Below are 13,302 nucleotides of genomic sequence, written 5' to 3' on the forward strand. Positions count from 1 at the left end.
CCTCAACAGAGAAACGGATTCTGAGGACAGCTCATCCCTCCTCTCCCATGTTATACACGGCCTTTTTCTGAGAGTGTTCTCAGCAACCAGACAGCTCCTCTTCTCCCACCTGCCACCCCCAAAACTCCCACTGGGCCACCCCCACAAACCCATGTGAGAAAAAGCAGACCTATTAATGAGCTAGGCCCCTGCCAGGATCACTCCCTGGTGCAAGCAAGCCGTACCTTCAGGAACCGAGGGAGGGGCCCACCGGGCAGCCTTGGGTGGAGCACTCAACGGACAGGTGAGAAGCATGTGGTGTAAGAAGAAGTTTTATTTCTGTATGTGGTCAAAGAGCGGTGAGAACACTGTGAGGCACAAAGCAGGGGAGCCCACGGGCTCTTGGGAAACACACCTTAGAGCCTTCTAGGGAGAGCACACCAGCCTGCTGTGAACATTTCAGCTCGTCAGCCTGGGAAGCAAAGACCAGGGTGTCCAAGAAAGGATGCATCAAGCTGGGGCTTTTCCTTGGCTTTTGGCTTCTTGTTTCCTCTGAAATCACGCGTCTCAGCATCAGGAGGCCAGGTCAGCAGCAGCCCCCGGATCCCTGGCCACAGCTAGAGCGCCCGGACTGCAGACCACCATCACCATCGCAGGAGTCGGAGCTCTGGCGCCGGCAGCAGTGGGACCTGGGGCGCCTGTGGGGGCCTAGGCAGCAGTTGCCCTCGGACCTGGGAGCACAGCCCGAGGAGGCTGGAGGCAGACACCGTGCTGGGCTCTTTGGGGGGCATTTGGGGGAGGGGCACTTGGGAGGGCGCTGGCACTGCTGCTGGTTCTGCTGGCAGGACATCTCGGCGGGAAGTCAGTGAGCCTGGACACATTCAAGGAGAAAAGATCAGTGCACAAGCTCCAGGCCAGTGTCTCCCCTGTGAGTGGTCTTACTAGGGCCTATGCTCCTAATCCCAGCTGCCTCCTGAGTTGTGATGTTCAAGAGGAAAGCGGAAATGGATCTCAAGTTCAACTGACCTGGCAAGACAGTTCCCTCACTCTCTAGTCCTTCCCAGAACCATGCTGTCGTCCTCTAAGTGGGCCCTGTAGAAACACAGAGGGAAATACACCCACTGGGAAGTGACCCCTGGAGGATGTCTCTGGTGCATGTGTGTTTCAGGATGAAGTGTGGGGGTGGTGCTGAGAGCCATGTGTCCCAGACACCAGTGCCTCCCACACAGGTCCTTGCTCACTGTCCCCTGCCCTGTTCCCAGTTGCCCCCCAAAGTCTGATTCTTGCTGCCTCCACAGACACCTCTGCTTTCCTCTTCCCCACCAACCCCGAGTTTGTCTCCACCACACTCCCTGCTGAGGCTCTGTCCCCTCCAGTCACTCACCGCTGCAGTGGAGGCAGGAGAAGGATGCTCCTGAGCAGGCTGTGGATGCGCAGTTCAGAGCAGAAGCCCTTTTATCCTGTGCTGGGTGTGTGATGCACGGCCCGAGCATCCTGCTGCTTTCACAACAAGGGGGAGGGCAATGACGACACACACTTCCTACTTGCTTGCCTCGTGTCTTCCTGGGCATGAATCTAAAATTCTACTAAGGTGGAACCAGGATGTCCCTGTGACTGCTGAGCCACTTGCTACTCAGATCTGCTCTGGATCTATTGCTATGTCTTTAGTCATTCATTCACTTCCGTTCCTAGACCAAGCTCTGTCCATTTTACTTCATTTGACAAGAATAATATAGAGAGATGTATGACAGGTTTCTTCTCTGATTATCTCACAGGTTAAATAGATCATGACACAGAGAAGTAAATATATATTTTAAAATAATTTTTTAAAGTCTTTATTGAGTTTGTTACAATATTGCTTCTATTTCATGTTTTGGTTTTTTTTTTTTTTTTTTTTTTTTGGCCACAAGGCATATGAAATCTTAGCTCCCTGACCAGGGGTTGAACCCTCACCTCCCATATTGGAAAGTGAAGTCCTAACCTCTGGGTGGCCAGGAACCTCCCTAGACAAGTAAGTATATTGATCTGTTGAGATATGTGCTATCATAGAAGTGTTTATAAAGACCTCAAGCCTAAGATTTTAGCTTATGATTGGTCCATCCCCCTTGTCCCCGCATTGCACTGCAAGTCCCAAAGGGTAATGAAGACTTCTGCATTCTCTGAAGTCTGGTGACAGCTGGTCAAGGTCATTGTCCTGAGGGAGATGGGAGATGTGTAGGGTAAGGGATGGAGGTGGGAGCCATTTCTTGTCTAAGACAGACAGGTTCCTAAGAGGACCTCACTGTCCCATGTGGCAGCATGGGCAGCAGTAGACGAGTCCCACTAAGAAGGGGCCTACAGCTCTAGATGTGACGAGATTCACAATTGATATCATTAAGAAGAAGGAGGAGAAGGGGAGATGGGGAGAAGTCCACTCTTCACTGAGGCTCTGTTGTGTCCACATCTGCCAATGTGCACTATTGATTCTAACACTGTAGAAGCTAATAGAAGGAAGTGGTTCAGATGTTGGAAGAGCTAAGGGAAGGAAAATAGTGCAAATGATAATAATGAACCATTTTACAAAAATGGTTGGTAATTTTAAGACTGACCATGGTGGAGGTTTTATATGAGCCTCATTTGATATCATAGGCCTTATAATGGCTAAAGTGAAAGTGTTGGTTGCTCAGTCATGCCTGACTGTGACCCCATGGACAGTAGCCTGCCAGGTTCCTCTGTCCACAGAATTCTCCAGGCAAGAATACTGAAGTGGGTAGCCATTCTCTTTGCCAGGGGATCTTCCTGACCCAAGGATCAAACCTGGGTCTCCTACATTGCAGGCAGATTCTTTCCCATCTGAATGCTATTTTCCCATTGAATTTACTGGTGACATTACATATCTATTCTCATCAAACTGTCTCCAATATGAAAAATATATTACACTACACTTACCCAAAATAAATTTATCATTGACACTTCAGCATTCACATACTTAAATTTAATTAAATAGAATTACATAAAACTTTATTATAGCAAGTGTATCACATTGCATTCCAATTTCTTATAAGCTTAAAGGACTAGCTACCTGTTTTTAGACACAAAATTAATAGTAAAGGCTATGGTGTCCTTTTTCTCATCAATGTACAATTTACTTGTTTTGAATCAGTGATTCCAAAAGTTCTTTCAGGATACATGTGAGAACATAAATGGTCCTGGACAGGGGGAGCTGATATGTATTTTCACTCTGATATCTCAGTTAGAGTGAACACTAAATATATATTCCAGGAAGATCCCCTGGAGAAAAGAATGCCTACCCACTCCAGTATTCTTGCCTGGAGAATTCCATGGACAGAGAATTCCATGTTCATGGGGTCACAAAGAGTCAGACACGACTGAGCAACTAACACTTTCACTTTAGCCACTATAAGGTCTACGATATCAAATGAGGCTCATATAAAACCTCCTAAGGCAAATGTGTAGGTAGAAGGGAGGAGAACTGACTTAGTCTTAGGGTTCAAATCTAGCTGCAGAAGGGAGCTAATTATTTGTCCATGCAGTATGCTTTTCTAGAAATAAGCACAGAGGCCATGTTTTGTCCCAGAGATGTGTGATTCTGCGTTGCTGTGGGGCTACACTTTGGTGTAACACTTGTCCCCAGTCAGTGTGACTCAGATCATTTCAGAGCCTGCTAATAGAGCTGCCTTCTGGTCCTGGTGCTTCACCAGCTGACTGGTAGCTGGCTTCCTCCCAGCCCCACCCCTGAGTCCCTGTCTTAGTTCCTGTCTTCTGATGTGCCCATTCTCTTCCTCTTTGTGATGGAGCTCCTTAATTTCACACCTCCCTCCTGGGACCTTGCCAGGTGGCTCAGTGGTAAAGAATTCACCTGCCATTGCAGGAGGCATAGGAGACACGGGTTCGATCCCTGGGTGGTGAAGACCCCCTGGAGGAGGGATGGCAATCCACTCCAATATTCTTGCCTGGGAAATCTCATGGACAGAGGAGCCTGGTGGGCTACAGGTTGCAAAGAGTCACACAGGTCTGAGTGTGCACATTCTCCTGGAACCTCCCCCACCTCACAGCCAGTGTTTTCCTTCTCAGAACAGAGTCCACAATGAGCCTGAGAAGACCAAGGAAGACACCTGAATTCACAGCTCAAACCATGTATCAACTCCAAAGATGCTTTACTGTGAAGTATGTCAGATTCCTCTGACATCCTGAGGAATCTGAGATAAAACATGGAGAAAAAACTTACATGGAGAAGAAACTGACCTGGTTGGCCTAAAATGAGGATCTTATGACCTAGTAATGTGTATGTGAGCTCTGGAGCAGGAAGTGCTTTATCTGAGGTCCAGCTCCAAGGCAAGCCTTCTGAGCCACGCATGTTAGTAACAAATAAACAAGCAAGGAGTAGCCCTTCTCATCTGCAATTTATGACTGATGTTGTGAAAAGGGGAGGATGAGAAAAGTAAGGCCCAAAGTGGTATCCTGGGAAGGTATTTCTCCTTGGAGTTTATGTCCTTTAGTTTTCTTATTATCAGATATTTGGTGTAGACTGGAACAATAAACCTTGGTTTTTAATGTATGCTGGTCATTGGTCCACATATGCCCCCTCTTAATTTATCTACCTATCAATCATTTAAATAAAGACACACAAAAGTCTACCACCTAAGTGAAATAATAACTTTACAGGACCTACTGAGTTCTCTGTCATCCCATGTCCCAGCCAACTGACATAACCAAAATCCTGAATTTTGTGCTTAATGTTCTTTCTTTCTTTCTTCCTTTTTAATATATTTTTGTCATATTTGTATATATTCCTAAAAAGTATTGTTTTAAATTTTTTCTATTATTAAGTCAGATTCCTTGAGGTATATTTAGTTGTTGTTTAGTCACTAAGTCGTATCTGACTCTTTGCAACCCCATAGGCTATAGACCACCAGCCACCTCCATCCACGCTTTCCAGGCAAGAATACTGAAGTGGGTCACCATATTCTTCCCCAGGAGATCCTCCCAACCAAGGGTTTGAACCTGCATCTCTGCATTGGCAGTAGGATTCTTTACCACTGAGCCACCAGGTAAGCCAAGGTGTATGTTACATACTCTAAAAAAATCACCCATTGGAGTATACAATTCCATGGGCTTTAACTAATAGATAATTGCTGTCATGTAAATGCTGCTACAATTAAGATATGGAACAAGTCCATCACCCCAATATATTCCCTCCCCCATCCCAACCCTGGGCAACCACCAATCTATTTTTTAGTCTTTATAGTTTTATCTTTTCCAGAATGTCATATAATTCAGTTCAGTTCAGTCACTCAGTCGTGTCTGACTCTTTGCAACCCCATGGTCTACAGCACGCCTATCTGTCCATCACCAACTCTCAGAGCTTACACAAACTCATGTCCATTGAGTTGGTGATGTCATCCAACCATCTCATCCTCTGTCGTCCCCTTCTCCTCCCACCTTCAATCTTTCCCAGCATCAGGGTTTTTTCCAGTGAGTCAGTTCTTTGCATCAGGTGGCCAAAGTATTGGAGTTTCAGCTTCAGCCTCAGTCCTCCCAATGAATATTCAGGACTGATTTCCTTTAGGATGGACTGGTTGGATCTCCTTACTGTCTAAGGATTCTTAAGAGTCTTCTCCAACAACACAGTTCAAAAGAATCAATTCTTTGGTGCTCAGCTTTCTTTATAGTCCAACTTTCATATCCATACGTGACTACTGGAAAAAACAAAGCTTTGACTAGACGGGCCTTTGTTGGCATATAATTAGAACTATATAATATGTGACATTGATTTTTTTAATGTATTTATTTATTTTTTTTTGGAGGCTAATTACTTTACAATACTGTATTGGTTTTGCCATACATTGACATGAATCCACCACGAGTGACATGGAAAGCCTGACTTCTTTCACATAGAAAAATGTATTTAAAATTCATTCCTTTTGTTTCATATAGTAGTAGCTCATTCCTTTTTTACTGCTAAGTAGAGAAGGCAATAGCACCCCACTCCAATACTCTTGCCTGGAAAATCCCATGGACGGAGGAGCCTGGTAGGCTGCAGTCCATGGGGTCACTAGGAGTTGGACACGACTGAGCGACTTCACTTTCACTTTTCACTTTGCTGCATTGGAGAAGGAAATGGCAACCCACTCCAGCGTTCTTGCTTGGAGAATCCCAGGGACAGGGGAGCCTGGTGGGCTGCCGTCTATGGGGTTGCACAGAGTCGGACACGACTGAAGCAACTTAGCAGTAGCAGCATTCCACTGCATGGATGTATCAGATTTTTAATCCATTCACCAGTTGAAGGACACTTGGTTTATTTGCTATTCAGGGCAATTACAAAGCCACTATAAACATTGACTTACAGGTTTTTCTCTGAACATAAATTTTATTCCTTTTGGCCAGTTACCTAAGAATAGGGCTCTGGGGCAAATGGTGAGTATACATTTCTATTTATGAGGTACTGGCAAACTATTTTCCAAACTGGTTGTATAATTTTGCATTGTCACCAGCAATGTCTAAGAGCTCTAAATGCTCCACATCCTTCATAGAATGTGGTATTGCCAGTTTTTTTTTTTTTTTTAACCCTTCTAAAGTGTGTAGAGTGGTATCTCATTTTGCTTTTAATCTGCATTTCCTTAATGACAAATGATGTTCAGTGTCTTTTCTTGTGCTTATTTGCCATCCAGGCATTTTCTTAGTTGAGATGGCTGTCTGTTTTCTGTTTTCTGATTTTTAGTTTTCGAGTATTTTTTATATATTCTAGACATAACTCTGTAAGATATATGTTCTGCAAATATTTTACTCATGTCTCTGAATTTTCTTTACATTTTCCTAACAATGTCTTTTGAAAAGTTAAAGTTTTTACTTTTGGTGAAGTTCAGTTTATCAAGGTTTTCTTTTTTGAATGACTCCTTTTTTGCCATATCTAAAAAATGTTTGTATAACCAAAAGTCATAAGAGATCATCTATTATGTTTTACTTTAGAAGGTTTATGTTTTACATTTTGGTTTAATATCCTTGTTGAGTTAATTTTTGTATATAGCATGAAGTAAAATTTAATTCTTTTTTAACACAGAGATGGCCAAGTGTTTCAGCATCATTTGTTGAAATGACTGTCCTTCCTCCATTCAATCGCCTCTGTACCTTTGTTTAAAATAAATTAATCCTCTATACTCGGTCTAGTTTTGAACCCTATGTTCTTTTCCATAGATCTACCCTTGCCTTGCTCCTGATTTTAGGAGAAAAACATTCATTGTCTGTATCAAGTATGAAAATATTATGAAGTTGAGAATGCTCTTTATAAAGTTGAGGATGTTCCCAAGGAATCCCTACAAGATTCATTGTCTTTCTGAAAGCTTTTTTTTTTTTTTAATCATGAATTCACACTGGATTTTTTTCAAATGCTTTCTCTGCATTTATTGAGATGATAATATGTTTTTATTTTCCCTTTAGTCTGATGTGAATGCAATAATGTCTCAAATATTTCAAGATTCTCCTTAGAATTGCTGGACTGTCTGTATTTTTTTTTTTACATTTACCAAAAGACACATAATTTTACAAATTATGAGTATCTCATATAATGTATAATCTAAATATCAGCTACTTTTTTTCAGCCCGTGAGTACAGATAAGACTATAATACATACATTTGGCCAAATAACAGTGTATGGAAATGACCATCTAAACAGTCACAAAATGTCTCCACACCATTTCCTGGAATTTCCAAAGATGAGTGTCACATGGCCGTACCAGCCAGCCTGACAGCTCTCATCACCGCATATCCGCCCAGCTCATCCTGTCCTGATTCAGCTCACATCCTTAATGTCCATCCTCCCTGATTGTCTGCTGGGAAAATCATCCTCTGTTCTGACATTCCTCATAAAATTCCTGGCATTCTATTTTCATATGGCAGTGTTAATGGGAGAGATACTTCTACAGTTTCTTAATATACATAGAGGAAATCTGAGACTCTGCCAATGCGCTCTTTAGAAGTTAAGGATATTTAGATGCTATGGTTTTAGGGTTGGGGCTCGAATATTCTGTAATAACCTATATGAGAAAAGAACCTGAAAAAGAATAAATATATGTATAAATGAATCACTTTGCTGTACACCTGAAACTAACACATTGTAAATCAACTATACTCAATATAAAATGAAAGTTAAATTAAAAAATAAAACCCCAAAAATAAAAAATATATACAATACTGAGAAAAATCCCAAACCAATATCATGTTAAGGTTTTAATTCATATGGAATATTTTCAATATTTCCATATGAGGACACATTTTACATGCCCAAAGTGTTAGACACCATCTGGGGAGGAAATTTTATATGTGGAAGCTAGGAAGAAATGTCCTCAATTAGAAGATTGGGAGGCATTTTCACACTCCTTTGCACCATTTTCCCTAAAAGAAATTGAGCCACTGGTCACAAAAGCTTCACACAGTCACCTCCTGGTCCCATCCCTGAAAGAAGGAAGAAGTTTGTCTTTGTTTCATTTCTTATGTAAGATGACGGACTTGATTGATGAATTGAGATTTAATTCCTCCAAGTGCATTTTAAGGAAGATGCATCAGAAATAAAGTGCATTCTCTCTGGTAGCTCCACACTGCAGGATGCCCAGCTCCTGAAGATGAGCTACTCACACTGGTCCTCACAGAGCTGCCCTAATGGCCTCACAGCATCTTCTTCCAACATCAAGGACATCTGCTCCATCTGCAGGCCTGTTTGGGAGAAACGGAAGGGGCTGTGAAGAGGGGTTTCCTCCCTGAGGTGGATATAAAATGGGAGAGCAGCAACTCCAGGACTAAACCAGGTGCCCATAAGACAAGGAGCGAGGAATGGAGCCTGAAACCAGAGAGAAGTCCACTTACGTTTTTAAAAATATTTATTGATTTATTTGGCTGTGCTGGGTCTTAGTTTCGGCATTCGGGATCTTTAGTTGCAGCATGTGGGATCTAGTTCACTGGCCAGGGATTGAACCCAGGACCCCTGCATTGGGAATGTGGAGTCTTAAGTCACTGAACCACCAGGGAAGTCCCCCACTTACATTTTAAGGAAGATGGAGAAATCTTCACACTGAGAGCCACCCAGAAGTTTTGGAACTTATTCCACCACTGAGACTGATACTACTTTTCAGCTGTTGTTGGCTAATGACTCGAGATAGAGATTGTACTCATTTGGACCAAAAAGAGCCTTTGTACTTGCTTCTATTAAACAAGTCAAAGAGGAAAACTATTCACATTTTGCAGAGGTCTGAACCCTGGACCGATTCAGGCCTTATCCTTACACCTGCCACAGCACCTGCTATCTCTCTTTAATGTATGCTGCTGCTGCTGCTGCTAAGTCGCTTCAGTCGTGTCCGACTCTGTGCGACCCCATGGACTGCAGCCTACCAGGCTTCTCCGTCCATGGGATTCTCCAGGCAGGAACACTGGAGTGGGTTGCCATTTCCTTCTCCAATGCATGAAAGTGGAAAGTGAAAGTGAAGTCGCTCAGTTGTGTCTGACTCTTAGCGACCCCATGGACTGCAGCCTACCAGGCTCCTCCATCCATGGGATTTTCCGGGCAACAGTACTGGAGTGGGGTGCCATTGCCTTCTCCCCTCTTTAATGTATAGACAGTTGTAATTCATCATGGTGTCCCTCCTTTCTGCTAGACTGGCAATCCTGTGAGGGCAGGCTATGTTTTCTTCATAGCTGGACTCCCAGTGCTGAGACCAGTCCATGACCCACAGCTGACACTCCATTAAAGTCTGTTGAATGTAGAAACTTGGGGATTAATAACTGGATGGGAAGAAATATTCAGGAAGAAGGAGGGCTAGCAATAGGAGAATCTGGTCTGCAGGGGAAGAAACAGTGGGTGACATCCCCCTCCCAGTCATACCCCAAGGTCAGTTTGGACATTCAGAGGAGCCCCAAGGGTGATGTTAGCACCACTTCCTTTAGGCTGCCCACTTTTCTCTGTATTATACCACAAATTAGGACATGGCTGAGTAATCACGTTGGGACACAAGTTGTAGAGTAAGACTTCCCTGATGTACCAGGAGGGACAGTAGCCATAGTTTGTGGCATTACTGAAGTCTTTCCCCATCCAGAAAAGCTGATGAAAATAAATATGAGTTGCCTTCTATCCTCTCCTTCTGCATCCTCACCATGGAGTCCAAGAGAAAAAATAATGTCTCTTTTCATAGCTCATATTTTCCCCTTTGCAACCCAGTATCCAGTTGTAGGGCTCTCAGTGAAGTGAGGCAAATAGTGGTCAAACTGAAAGGGAGGCTGGGACTGACAGCAAGGCCTCAGGGCTGTCAGGAACCTCACTCTGGAGACAGGATAAGGTCAGTGAGGCCACAATTCCCTCCACACCATCTCCACCACCTCCATCCTGAGCTAACACTCTGAAGGTCCACTCCATGCCAAGTCCTTCCTGCACAGGGTCTTGAAATACTGTACAGGTCCCCTATGCTTTAGTGTTGGGTGAGTGTTGAGCAGAGGGAGAAAAACAAAATTTTCTGAAGGCAGGAAGCCATTCCTAGAGGTTTTAATGGTCATAATAGAATAAGATACCTTCCTCTACAAAAAGACTTCATTCAAAATCTCACTTATTTGGGACTTCTCTGGCAGTCCAATGGTTAAGACTCTGACCTCCTAATCCAGGGGACATGGGTTTGATCCCTAGTCAGGGAACTAAGATCCTGTATGCTGCCAGGCATGGCCAAAAAAAAAAAAAAATCACTTAACTATGTGCACTGCTTTATCACCTGATTTTTACTAGTTAATAGACCATGAACATTTTTCTTTGTAAGAAAATACATGTGCTAAGTCGCTTAAGTTGTGTCTGACTCTCTGCAACCCTAGGGACTGTAGCCTGCCAGGTTCCTTTGTCCGTGAGATTCTCCAGGCAAGAATCCTGGAGTGGGTTTCCATGCCCTCCTCCAGGGGATCTTCTGGACCCAGGGATCAAACCCGAGTCTCTTATGTCTCCTGCATCAACAGCCAAGCTCCTTACCACTAGCACCACCTGGGAAGCCCTGTAAGAAAATATAGGACCATAATATAATATTATTATAATAGCAAAACTTGTTTAAATTAGCTATGGATTATTAAAGCTTACAGCCTTAATTATATATTTGAATGATAGATAGTATAATAGGTTTAAGTGTGCAAATAGTAATTTTTTTAACCATATAGAGTTTTATTTCTCATTATTACATAAATTTTAATGTATGCATGATTGACCTGTGCCCTTGCAGATGTTATATCAGATCTCTTTTTATTTGTTATGTCACCTCCCTCTTGAACCTCCCTCCCATCTCCCTCCTTAAGTGTGCAAATAGTTTTGAGTTCAGATGATGCACCAACAGCTTTTTTTCAGCTCAGGTCAATTTATTTATTTGTCCATCAACACCTAATTTGGCTCTGCTCCCATGCATGAAGCTGCCTGCTGCCTGGTGCCATGAGGTCATCAGAGGGGCTCACTGCCCCCAGACAGGGTGCAGGTACAGTCAGTCCCCTTCCCTTGCCTGTATCTCACTGCGAGGAGCTCAGGAGGCAGCAGTGCATTATTCTGAAGGTCCTGGTCACTGGGGCAGCCAGGAAACATGGTCCACTTGGAATTTTTTCTATGATCTATTAATTTGTTTGTCTGTGTGTCTGTCTTGGTAGACTCATGATCCAATAACAGAATTCTTCTGGGATTTCCCTGGCAGTCTAGTGGTTGAGACTCTGAGCTTCCAAAACAGGAACATAGGTTCAATCCCTAGTCAGGGAACTAGGATCCCACCAGCCACATGGTGGTGGAGGGAGGTGGCAGCAGCAGGGGGCGGAGGGGGTACAAAACAAAACAGAATTCTCCCATAGCTGTACCTATTCCCAGGAAAGAAGGTGAGTCAGAATCTGAATGGAGGCAGATGGTCTGAAACAACGAAGGAAGGAAGGAAGGTTGCCAGGCTCCTAGCTGCCCCAGGGGAAGGTGTGTGGACAGTCATCATGCTTCTTGATGGAAACTCCTTAGTTGGACATTATGTAAGTGCCCAGGAAAAGGGCTTGAAGTCTAGTCCTGGGAACATACCAGACTGTCACCCTCCCCCTGATTGTGAAAGCAGTGGCGTGCTCAAATCATGTATCACACACCCAGCACAGGATAAAAGGGCTCTTGCCCTGAGCTCTCCATTCACAGCCTCCTCAGAAACAGACTTCTCCTCCCTCCTGGCACCTGGTGAGTATCCAGCAGGGAATGGAACTCTACCTGAGATGCTGGAAAGGAACCCTGAGATCATAGCAGAAGAGTGGAAACCAAAGGGGCCTGAAATGAAATCCCAGAAGTATGGTTGCAGAGAAGGTAGCCAGGGGGGTGATGTAAGGGTCAAAAAGGAATTCCTTTGGGATGTGACAAGAATTCTGGGAACTGCAAAGGTCACAGGAGCTCATGACAATTCCCATGCTCTTTCTATTCATGTCTACACACAGTTTCTGTGATAATCAGTTTTCAGAATACTTTCCTCAAATGGGTACATCCCTTGTGTATTTCCTTTGAGATACAAAAGTCTGGATGCTCAGTTAGATTGGCACCATGGGATCCTGGGCAGAGAGCAATGTAGGAGGCATCTTGCATGGTCAAATTAACTCCCCATCAGTGTTCCTCTCCCTCCTGCGGCCCTGGCTTAAGAAGCAGCTGGCCTGACAAGAGAGGGATCAGGAAACCAAGAGTGGGGAAACACTGGACTGTGGATTCCAGGCTGACAAGGTGATTTCATTTCCCCAGGCTCACTGACCTCCTGCCGAGATGTCCTGCCAGCAGAACCAGCAGCAGTGCCAGCGCCCTCCCAAGTGCCCCTCCCCCAAGTGCCCCCCAAAGAGCCCAGCACAGTGTCTGCCTCCAACCTCCTCAGGCTGCACCCCCAGCTCCGAGGGCGGCTGCTGCCTGGGCTCCCACAGGCGCCGCAGGTCCCACCGCTGCCGGCGCCAGAGCTCTGACTCCTGCGATGGTGATAGTGGTCTGCAGTCCGGGCGCTCTGGCTGTAGCCAGGGATCTGGAGGCTGCTGCTGACCTGGCCTCCTGATGTTGACACATATGATTTCAGAGGATACAAGAACCCAAGGGCCAAGGAAAAGCCCCACCCTGAGGCATCCTAGCCCCACCCTGAGGCATCCTAGCCCCACCCTAAGGCATCCTTTCCCAGACACCCCATTCTCATTTGCCCAGACTGAGCCAGGAGATGTTTCCATGCAGAATTTGGAGCTCTCTCCGGAGAGCTCTTTCTGTCTGATCTCCAGGATCTCACAGGTCCCCACCTCCTGCACCTGCTGATGATCAGTAGAGCCTGTGCCTGACCCTGT

General features: G+C 44.6%; 2 protein-coding genes across 2 annotated transcripts; one reads left to right on the forward strand and one right to left on the reverse strand.

Annotated features, from left to right (window-relative positions):
- Positions 1-565: 565 nt before the first annotated feature.
- Positions 566-829, reverse strand: LOC105001280 (late cornified envelope protein 3B-like). Its single transcript, XM_010857462.1, has one exon. It carries the CDS (start codon positions 827-829, stop codon positions 566-568), a length of 264 nt encoding a protein of 87 aa, XP_010855764.1.
- An 11,919-nt stretch (positions 830-12,748) lies between these two features.
- Positions 12,749-13,012, forward strand: LOC105001281 (late cornified envelope protein 3B-like). The gene has a single exon (XM_010857463.1). The coding sequence runs from the start codon at positions 12,749-12,751 to the stop codon at positions 13,010-13,012; it is 264 nt and encodes an 87-aa protein (XP_010855765.1).
- Positions 13,013-13,302: the final 290 nt, after the last annotated feature.

Source organism: Bison bison, unplaced genomic scaffold, assembly GCF_000754665.1.
Source record: "Bison bison bison isolate TAMUID 2011002044 unplaced genomic scaffold, Bison_UMD1.0 scf7180017864381, whole genome shotgun sequence".
Taxonomy (NCBI): domain Eukaryota; kingdom Metazoa; phylum Chordata; class Mammalia; order Artiodactyla; family Bovidae; genus Bison; species Bison bison.

Excerpts from the sequence above, each read along its gene's own strand:
- LOC105001281 (XM_010857463.1), top strand. The coding sequence starts at position 12,749 with ATGTCCTGCCAGCAGAACCAGCAGCAGTGCCAGCGCCCTCCCAAGTGC.
- LOC105001280 (XM_010857462.1), bottom strand. The coding sequence starts at position 829 with ATGTCCTGCCAGCAGAACCAGCAGCAGTGCCAGCGCCCTCCCAAGTGC.